This window comes from Hyaena hyaena, unplaced genomic scaffold (genome assembly GCF_003009895.1).
Source record: "Hyaena hyaena isolate Hyena2069 unplaced genomic scaffold, ASM300989v1 scaffold_18, whole genome shotgun sequence".
In the NCBI taxonomy this organism is placed as follows: domain Eukaryota; kingdom Metazoa; phylum Chordata; class Mammalia; order Carnivora; family Hyaenidae; genus Hyaena; species Hyaena hyaena.
In genome coordinates this window covers 879743-889968 of record NW_024080649.1, presented here as the reverse complement: position 1 = coordinate 889968, position 10226 = coordinate 879743, and the positions used below count along the sequence as shown (strand labels likewise).

General features: G+C 55.9%; 1 protein-coding gene across 2 annotated transcripts; it reads right to left on the bottom strand.

Annotated features, from left to right (window-relative positions):
- Window positions 1-292: 292 nt before the first annotated feature.
- On the bottom strand, window positions 293-8921 carry CA7 (carbonic anhydrase 7). 2 transcript variants are annotated; one of them, XM_039223244.1, is made up of 7 exons: window positions 8837-8921; window positions 6093-6290; window positions 3208-3326; window positions 2413-2508; window positions 2247-2309; window positions 1558-1713; window positions 293-1071 (listed from the first exon to the last, which is right to left on the bottom strand). In XM_039223244.1, the coding sequence occupies exons 1-7, from the start codon at window positions 8874-8876 to the stop codon at window positions 949-951; spliced, it is 795 nt and encodes a 264-aa protein (XP_039079175.1). In that variant the 5' UTR covers window positions 8877-8921; the 3' UTR covers window positions 293-948. The 2 variants fall into 2 exon arrangements, with proteins under 2 accessions (XP_039079175.1, XP_039079184.1); XM_039223253.1 differs by lacking the exon at window positions 2247-2309.
- Between the last annotated feature and the right edge of the window lie 1305 nt (window positions 8922-10226).

Below are 10226 nucleotides of genomic sequence, written 5' to 3'. Positions count from 1 at the left end.
CTTCACACTCCGGGCTCTCTCTCATCTTTGAGCTTGCACACCTACTCTCCCCTTGGCTTCCAGCTTGCTGATCCTTTATCTCTGCCTTGGAATACTGGTTGGAATTTAATTTCTTCACCAGACGAGGTAGCCTCCTCCCCTTTTCTCTGCTCCCATGGCCCCTGCCCTGCCCTCTATGTAACCCTCACCTGCTCAGTACTGATGTTCTTCCCCACATACTGTGCTTGACTTACCACCATCAACTCCCCCAATGCCTACAATAGTACTTGACATAGCACAGGCACTCAGTGGATATTTGTTGCAGGAATAAATGAGTTTATTGATCACTGCATGGATGGATTGTCATGTAAGTGGCTTTGGTGGCTGGGTGGGGATGAGGGAAGTTACTACCTAAGCCATAGTCAGTGTCTGCCCATGGCAGCAGGTGGCTGGAGGGAAAAGGCCATGTCATCTCCAGCAGGCTGGGTGTTGATTTTAATGGCCCGGCAGTGAGGTGCGTGCATGGCGGAGGCCTGCAGAAGAGGTAACGCCGAGAGGGCAGCTCTGCCCACCTCTAATTATTGCTTGAGTCTTTCTGGCAATGTCAGCTGCCTGCCCCAGGGAGCTCGGTCTCGTCCATCACAGTGTGAGCTCAGGGTGGGGCTGCTGTCACTGCCAGTGGGGAAGACAGATGGGAGGAGATTCCCAGGGACCTCTGGGTCTTGGAGAGCAGAGGCAGCCTCAGGCTTGGACCATGCTCAGCTCCTGTCCTTCCTGTCCCCAGCTGAAGGGTGTCCCTTGACTTGAGGGTCCCGTCAAGAATCCTCCAGGGTGGCCAAGGAGCAAGCCAGCTGAATGTGGGGGTCCACAGCACCCCCCAGGCAGGGAGCCTCAGATGGTTTGGTGTCTGCTGACGTGGAAGCCCTTGGGAAAATGGTACTCTAGTGGCCCGCTGGGTAGGTAGGCAGCTCAGGCCTGGAAAGAGGCCTTGACCACCCGGCCCTTCAGTGGCTGTGGCGGCCGGAAGTTGTTTACCATGTGGATCCTCTCATCATCCTCTGAGGTGAAAAGCAGGCTCCGGAACTTCTCCATCTTGAGAAGGCAGAAGAGATACTCAGGGCAGAATAGGAGTGCTCTGGTTCTCTCTGATCCCAGACACATCATCTGGCATACCTAGCCAACCAGCGCCACCCCTCCCTCTTCTTGCTCCCCACTCGTTCTCTCTCTCTGGGATCCTGATCTCACTTATTTACCTACAAAGGGCCTCTGAACCTGGACCTGGCTCCACCTGGCTCTAGTTCCAATTCCACGTAGCTAAGATTTGTCAACAAATGCAGGATTCAGATTCTAACCCAGTGGGGGTGGTCCCAGGATGGAGGTCTCTCCCCTCTCAGCCCATGGTGAGGTCCTAATGACTAATAATCAAGCAAACTCCCAAACAAGAACCTAAATGTTTATTAGCAAAAGATGGGAGACTTGATGGTGGGGCAAGCTGTAGCTTGCTGGTTGAGAGAGTTAATCCCCTGGGATGGACCCTGAGTGCTACAGCCCTCCACCTGGTACTCTGGGAGAACTCACCTGCCTCTCAGAGATGCTAATAGGTTCCCGGAGCACGATCCAGGTGACACTCTCGCTCAGTGGGGGTGTCGTCAGGGAGCCCGGGTAGGTCCAGTAGTGCCGGCTGGCAGGCAGGAGGCACTTGGGGTTGAAGCAGCTGAACTGGGCCTTGGTTCCCTGGGACAGAGCAGGCAAACCCAGGAATCAGCATAGACCTGCCACCAGGACCAGACCAGCATCCTCCCCACTCTTTCCTGTCAGCAAGATTTGGTCTTCTCCTTGCCCCATTGATGCAAATTGTGGGCACAGGTCTGTGATACCGGATGCCATCCCTCAGCTGGACCCGGCCCTCTCTACCTGTTAGCTGGTATGTAAAAGCTGTGGTGCCTAGGACTCTCTGGGCACCGTGTTCTCTCTCTGCCTTTTCCTTCAACTGCCCTTAGTGGAGGTGGCTGTAGGGTAGCCATGAACACCACAAGCCATCTTATCAATCCTGTACCCAACCAGGTTATATCCTGGGCACTCAGCGAGGCCACTGACTCTGATGAAGAGGAGTCGTTTGCAGGGCACTGCAGCTGCTAACCTGTACCCTTCATCTCAGCAGAGTTTGCTGTCAGACCGGAGCAGTGGATGGGCCTACTCTGTGCTCCAGCCTCTTCCTCCCTCCCGCCAGGCTGCTCTGGGTCAGGACCACGGACCCCTGGTCTCACCTTAAACCGAACCATGTAGAGCGCGTCTGTCAGACGGTTCATGCTGGGGTGCTCATTCCCTGTCTGTCAGGGAAAGGGTAGTGTGAGCCCAGCACCCAGCATGTTTGGAACTAGGGGCAGTGCCAGGCTCCCCGTGCCCCTCTTGGCCCCGGTACCCACCCCTTACCTCCAAGAAGACACCGACCACAGCCAGGCCATCGGGCGCTGAGGCTGCCTCCCCAAAGGTGCTGTACTTCTTGGCATTCCAATGAACGAGGTGCAGCTATAGGGGCAACAACAGGCCAGGCCAGGCCAGTGCTTAGCGCCTCCGAGGGGCCGTGGGAGCTCAAAGCCAGGCTTCCCTCTGCAAGAGGGGTAGGAAGCCCCCAGGGGCCACAGATAACATCCACACTGCTCTGGGCCCAACCCTTTCCTGAGCCCCAGGTGACCCAAAGAGAAATCTGGCTCAGGCTCTGCCCTGGGGGAACTGTGAAGTAGATAATGGCCATCCATGAGAGAAGGTGGTGCCTGCAGCTGAGTCCAAAGAATAAGTAGGGGGTTATCAGACGGAACTCTGGGGAAAGGTACCTCAGGTAACAGCATAGGCAAAAAGCCTGGGATGGTTGAAAGAGCCAGGTGTGGACAGGAGGCTCATCACATGCTGGTCATTATTGGGGGGAGGTCAGAAAAAGATGAGGCCAGATAAAGCCACTTCCTGCAGGGCCTTGAATGCCAGGCTCAGTCCTTAAAGGACTGTCAGCAAGGGTGTGGTGGGACTGGACTTCTCCTTTAGAAAACTGCCTCCAGACATGCAGACCAGGGGGCAGAGTTCAGGTGGAAGACCCTGTGCTAGGGGTGGGTGGAAGGTGTCTTTCCCAAACCCCTGGGTGGTCCTTCTCACCCTCTCTCGACACCTACACTAGGCACCTGACCATCCTTTCTCCAGATAATAAAGGGAGGGGTTCAGGTAGAGGGCCCTTACCTCGCTGGGGAATGACTTGCCATCCACCGTGTGCTCTGAGCCCACGCTGTGCTTCTTGCCCCAGTGGAAATGGAACTGCTTGAGCCGGTATGGCCCATCCAAGGGTCCCCCAGTCACCACTGCAGGAAGAAGTGGGGTGTGTAGTAATTCATGTGAGAGAGTCCACGTGGCCCAGCAGATGGTAGTGCCGGGACTAGGTCAGTGCCTGGGAGAGGGTTAAAGTTTTCATTTGGAAAATTTAGGGGGCTAACTGGGCTTGGGTCAGTCCTCACCCAGTGCCCTGGGCCCTTAGCAGGGCCAGGGCAGGAATCCAGGCAGCCTGCAGGTGGAAGAGAAGTCTGGTAGTGACAGAGTATATGTCATTCCACTTGGCCATCCTCCCCATTCCTGCCCCCTTTTGCATGGAAGTTGGGCCCTTGTCTCCCAGGGCCCCGTTACCACCAACAATAGGACTTTCCTGTCTGGATCCCCTGACCTAGGGCTAGATTGGAAGGATTCTTTTGTTTAGTCCTTCGAGAAGCCTTATAGAAGTCATACGAGACAGAACCTATTGTTATCTCAATCTTTCAGTGGAGAAAAATGAGGAACAGAGAGGACAAGGCATTTTGTCAAGATCACTCAGCAAGGCACTGAGTTAGGATATATATGCCTGTATCTCCTTCGAAAGTCCAGAGCCCAATCCCCTAATCATCAGGCCTCACTGTCTCCCTAGAACCTTGAGCCTTCTCTGGACCCAGTGTTGTCCAAAGGCCAGCTCCTGACAGTTCCCACTCTAATGTCCAGGCCCGGGCCATCCCCTGTGGTCTCTTTGGAGGTCCCTATTTGTGCTGGTTTTGTGACTTTCTCACCCTGATACCTGGTGAGCTGGAGCCAGGCACAAGGCCTCCTGGGACTGATTGAATTTCCAGCTGAAAGGGATCAGGCAGTGGAGGGAGCCCCAGCGGCTTGAATGTGAGCTCCTGGATCAGGTGACCGCCCTAGGCTCAGAGTTCCACTAGGCCACTCCAGGATGGGTGACCAGGGCAGGGCTGTGTCCCCTGGGGGCCCCGTGAGGAGGATGACTGAACAGTCCAAAGGCCCTTCTTTGCTACCTTGCCCTATCTGAGAAGCGGGGCCTGTCCACAGCATTGCTGGACAGTTGACAAAAGAAGTCTGGGGAGGGAGGTTGGGGGTATGGCCGTGGCAGGGGCCCAATCAGGCTGCTCCGTCTGGGAGAGGCAGGAGCCGCAGGGTCTGATATGACCTGTGGGGGCCCAGCCCTTTGAGCATGTCCCACCTGGGATGCTGCAGTGTGGTTTCTGAGGGAGTAAACCCCTCGAGCTTGACTCCCTTAGCCACCCCCCCACCTCTGTCCTAACTATAGAGCACACTACCATTCCTTTGTGCACTCACCATGTGTTCAGCACTCTGCTGAACCCCCATAGTGCCCTTGAGAGGAACACATTGTTATCCCTGGTGGACCAGATATATGACTGAGGCTTGGAAAAGCAGGTGTCCTGCCCAAAGTCACACATCTGATGAGTGGCAGAGCCTCAAATGTCTCACTCCCAAGCCCACTCTCTTTTTGCTGGCTCCCTGTCCCCTCAGGTCTGGGTATTCTGCCCCAGCCAGGCCTAACTGGATCAGTGGTCCAGAGGCATGCCCCGTTGGGCTCCTTTCTCCCTTCCCAACAGCAGCGGCCTTCACTAAGCTATTGATGTCTGAATTGAACCCTAAATGCCCTCTGAAAGCTGTTAGGAGGTACAGTAGGTACAGTCATATGAAAACTACTCCATCACAAACTGTCATTCAGGGTCATCAAGAGCCCCATGGCCCTACCCGAAGCTCTGCGTGAGAGGCTTTTCTAAAAATTCACTTCCAGGAAATATTGTCTTTATTCTGATTATCTGCTGGATTTCCTCCCTTCTGCAACAAGAACTATAGCTGATCGTCTTTCCCTTTTTTCCTAACCTATCAGGGAACTCCGGGCTAAGCAACTAAGATCACTCCTCTATGGTTTCCTTTCTCTTCTCTGCTTTTTCATTTTCTACTTGAAATTTAAGTTCCCTTGTGTGCTTTCATTGTGTGTGTGATGGAGAGGTGGAGACGGAGAGGCAGATTACCAGTTACTCCCTTACACAAGAAACTCTAGCAGATTCCCTCCTTGCCCCACTCTACCTCTCACAGGCCTGTTCATAAGGATAAAATCTCTTCACTGAGGAGCACTCCTGAGGCCTCTACCTAGGAATTGGTTATGAAAGAACCTGGACTCTCATCCCAGGGTAAAGAAATGCCATACGTTCCCGCAGGCCGCTCTCTGGTGCAGGCTGGTTGGAATCTTGAGCTTGTGGGTGGGTTGGAGAGAAGACCTTTGGGGTTGGACCAGGCTTGTTTGGAACTCCCAGCTCTTTGAGTCTCTATTTGCCCATTTTAGAGGTGGGTTCTTGAGAGGAATTAAAGTGCTGCCTAAGACCTTAGCAAAGGGCCTGGCAGAAGAACACATTATCTCCCTTCTCTCTCTGCTGGGCCTGGCCAGATCACACAGAGAAGAGGGTTTGGCCTTAGGCCACACAGCAGGTCAGTCACAGGGCCTGGAGTGAAAACAAACCTGACCTAAAGCAGTAAATGGAAGAGAAGGAAGGGAATTCACATTTTTTGAGCATTTGCTTTATGCCAGCAGTACAAACATCACTTCCATTTTTCATTTTTTCTCCCTGTGGCCCTAGAGGGGAAAAGAGGATCCCATTTTATGTATAAGCTGACTGAGGCTCAGCCCAAAGCTTCATAGGTGGAGCCCTCCTTCCTCGCCACAGCACGCTGCCCTTCCTGAGTCTGTCCAACACAGGGTGAGGAGACCAGTACAAGGTTGGGGGGGGGGTGCGCAGCCTCTGGCAAGGGCCACTCACCAGTTCGGTCGTCGCTGTCATTGAAGTCCACCTGGACAGAGTGGCCATTGTTGGCGATGCTGAGGGATATGCAGGCCTCGTAGGAAAGCTCCAGTGGCTTCAGGCTGGGCGAGTACACAGCCTGGCTGGACACAATGTTGATTGGTGACTGGCGGTCTCCCTGGGCAATGGGATATAGCTTGTGCCACTGTGAGGGGCCTGCAGGTGGGGAGAGGGCAAGGACTCAGGCTAGCCTGATCTCTGGGCTGCAGGCTGAGGACACCTGTCAGGGACGGTCTCCCTGGTATGCCTTCAGAGGGTTAGCCCTTGCTTTGGAGCTCTAGTCCCATCTCTGCTACTTCCCCTCTCCGCCTCCATTTCCTTGTCTGCAAAATGGCCTCACTAAAACTCATCTCCCAGTGCTGATAGGAGGCCCAGGGAGGTAATTCATGGAAGGGAGCACAATATAGCCACAAGCCAAGGGGCGGTTCTAGGCAGTGACTCCTCCCCAATTCCCAGTAGTGCTCATAGAGGGCCCCAGGCATCTGAAGACCCTGACCTGACCCTACCAGTATCTGGCCTCTTTCTGCACCTTGAGCATATTCGTGTTGCTGTTTGTGAAAATAATAACGTGAACCTAGCTTTGGCTCCGAGACTTGCATTTGCTCTTCACAATCACATTGTGAAGCAGAAACCAGCATGATCCCCATTTCATAGATGAAAGAACTGAGGGCAGTTCACTTACATTTTGCACACACACTTCAGTACTGATATAAATATACAACGTGTGCATGGGCAGCCCCAACTGCCCTCCCCAGACCACATGCGCCTACATACTATAGAGATTTCCATGTGTTGCATACATATGTGCACAGTGACCGGGGATCACCGGGGCCGCAGTGGCCAGGCCCGGCATCACACATGTGTATAAATACACACAGCGCTGCCACCTACGCCTGACACACGCATGTGCACTGTCACACACAACCCCCCCCCCATTGCAAACCCAGGTCTGCAATGAAAGACTAGAGCAAAATACGTGCTCGTGCAAGCACACACACACACACACAGACACACACACCTGCATGCACACCCACGAGCGCCCACCACCTGCCTCCCAGAGGCTCCATCTGCAGCCGAGAGGCTCGGCATCTCCCTGGGGAACATCCTGAGATGCAACCTATTTTTAGTGCTTTTGCCGGCTGGTGCTTCTCCCCGTTTTTGGCTTCTTAAGTTTTCCTGAGAAAACAGCAGCAGGTGCCGACAGAGCTGTGTCCCCAACGGATGACTCAGAATCGCGGCCCAGACCCACTGGGTTATTTTTGAAGTCCTGTGAGCATGCCGCATTCCGGCACCTCTATCCTCTGTCCTTCCCGGCCTCATTGCCCCTAAACTGAATGACCGAGATCTGGCTGGGTGAAGGGCAGTGGCCTGAGGGTGGCGGGCCTGTGGGGCAGGCCCTATAGAAAACTGGGTGCTCAGAGCTGGTGGGCAAGACTAGCAGATGGATACAGTCAGGGGACTCTGACTCTGGAGGAAACACCCAGAAACTGTCTCAAAGCAGGTGCTGGAAGGAAGATGATCTTCTATGGTTCTGCCAACCTGTCCCTTCTCTGCCTCTCTCTCCAACTTTGCTGGGCTCTGTTGCCTTTTTCTGAATGTCTCTAGCTTTTGCGTGCCAAGCTCTGGGGGTCTCCCCTCCAAAATATGCTCCTGGTCCCAGTGGAAGCCAGGCACACCACAGCCCCTAACTCCCTCTGGCCCACTGCAACCTCCCCACCCCTAGGTTAGCCCAGGACCCCCACCTTCCCACAAAGAGTGACTTCCTCTCTTCAGAGAGGGAAGACGAGGAGTGTTCCTCTCACCAGCACTTCTCTTTCTCTCCACATCCCCCTGCCATGCCTGGCATTTCCACCTCGCAGGGTAGATTTGGGGCCCTCGCCGTTCACCCGAGGGAAAGGGCGAAGCCTACCCCACACCCCTATACCCATTTGGTAAGAAATAGCCTGAAAGGTAATTGATCTGCCCCAGACCCACATTCAAGCCATCTGGCTCTCATCTCTGTCTCTTCTCCCTTCCTCTGCACCCTAAGGAAACTGAGGCAAGATCGGGGTGCTATTTTCGGAGTCAAACCAGGAGGCTCATGTGGGCCCCGGGCTCCCACGCTTCACACCAGGACGTGCTCAGACACCCCGCTCTATGTAGACACCTAGACTCACGCGCACGCCCACAAATGCCCCCTTCCTTCACGTACCTGCCAGCAGGAGAGCTCGGACACTTCCGCGGGGAAACTCTCCCGGGGACACCGCGCCCTTGTCCCGCAGAGCTCGCTCCCTGGAGGTCCCCGCACACACGCCGTGCGCGCTCCCCGCACAGACACCCGCGCACAGCGCTCCGCCCGGACCGCCCCCAGCTGCCCAGAGCCACCTCCGCCCCCTGTGCCTGCGGCGGGTGAGTGAGTGTTGGGGCCCGGGTCCGGCGAGCACAGCAGTCAGGGGCTGCCCGGAGGAGGCGGCAGGATGCGCGCTCAGCCGCGGGGTGGCTAGCTGGTGGCGGGGCAGGCCGGGTCGCAGCGCGGACTTTGGGCCAGGAGTGGGGGAGTCAGAGCTCGGGCCGGGCAGGTGGGCTGGATTCGGGGGGGCTGGGCCAGAGGGGAGTCCGGTTCCGCTCTGACGGTGGGGGGCTTGAAGTCCCGGAAATTGGGCAGGAATCGAGGGTCTGGGGTTAGATCCTGCGAGTCGGGGCTGGCCGGGGTCTGCGCCTACCGTCGTTCTGGCCGTAGCCCCAGCCGTGGTGGCCGGTCATGCCGCTGTCGTCCCCGCAGCCGTGCACCTGCCTGCTCCGCTCGGTTCTGCTGGCTGCGGCTCCGGCCCCGCTCGCTACCGCCGAGCAGCCTCTTAAAGCTGCGGCGCGCGGGAGGAGCAGTTCCCGGGGGCCCGCCCCCCCAACCCCCGGCAGGGCGAAAGAGGCCGGCGGTGCCCCGCCCCCGCCCGCTCGCGGCCCAGTTGAACCCCAGGGTTGAGTCGAGATGGGGGTGTCAGAGGATGTAAACCTCCCTCCCTACTCCCCACCCCCCCTCCCTGGCTGGACGACTCTCCATTTTCACGTGTACGGACTCCGAATTGTACTGTTCTGAGGACTGCCCAGGTTTCCCCACATCCCACCCCATCCCTGGGCTTGTCCCTGAGCCATAAATCCAATTACCTGGGGCCTGGACTCTGGGCCCAGAGTGCGCTGGGATTAGAGAGTCTCCTCTAATATGCAAAGTGCATTGAACATCAAGTGTCCAGAAGTGGAGCTTCCCCTGTTTGCCAGACACTAGGGCAGGTCCCAGGAAAAGCTTTCTGTCATCTAACTCTGTAGCTACCCTAGACATTGAGCGGTCCTTCTGTGAGCCTTCTTTCAAAGAGAGAGGGCTGAGGCCTAGAGAGGTAAAATGACTTGAATGCGTGCAAGGGATTCACTCCCAGTTTGTCTCACTCCAGACTTTGCCATTTTCCCTTTGGTGCTGGGGCAGGGGTCCTGTGGTTATGGGGGTCTAGGAGCTTTCTGGGTAGGAGAAGGGACAGGACTGGCAAGCCAAACCCCTGGCCCCGTGGAACCAGACTTCAAAGTCTGATGCTACTTCGGAGGAGGAAGTAGCATCAACCAGTGGGCATGAGAACAGTCAAGAGCTGGCTCCCTCATAGAAACAAGTCTGAGGTTCCCACCCTCTTATTCTCTCCAGCGCTTCCTCCTTGCCTCCAGGACTCTTTGCCTGTCCCTCGACAACCTGCTATTTGTCCTTCCTCTCCTTGCCTCCTCTGACCTTTGGCATACCTGCTAGGAGCTCAGGCCCTCCACCCCACTGCCTGCCTTGGCCCAATGTTTTCCCACCCATGAGCCTTGGTCCTTGCTGTACCCTCCTCTGTCTTCCACCCACTGGCTTCAGGCGGCCCAATCTGATTCATCCTAGATGTGGCCTTGTGCCAATAATAGGTCTTGTCTCTGATTAGGCCTCAGCAGGCGGTTTTTGGAAGACACACAGATGGGTGGATGGCAGGACAGACCAATGATCCCGCCCAGGGACCTGTACCCAACAGGAGGTGAAGGGCCATTTGACCTTGACCAGAGGAGACTATTTCAGGCCCTGCTCTCTGCTGACCTTGGGAAGGA

Bases quoted from the DNA above. Each gene is read 5' to 3' on its own strand.
- CA7 (XM_039223244.1), bottom strand. From the start codon at position 8,876: ATGACCGGCCACCACGGCTGGGGCTACGGCCAGAACGACG. The intron at 1,714-2,246 runs GTGAGACCAGGG...GCTCTGTCCCAG, and splicing joins TCTACATGGTTCGGTTTAAG to GGAACCAAGGCCCAGTTCAG. The intron at 1,072-1,557 runs GTGAGTTCTCCC...TGCCTTCTCAAG, and splicing joins TTAGCATCTCTGAGAGGCAG to ATGGAGAAGTTCCGGAGCCT.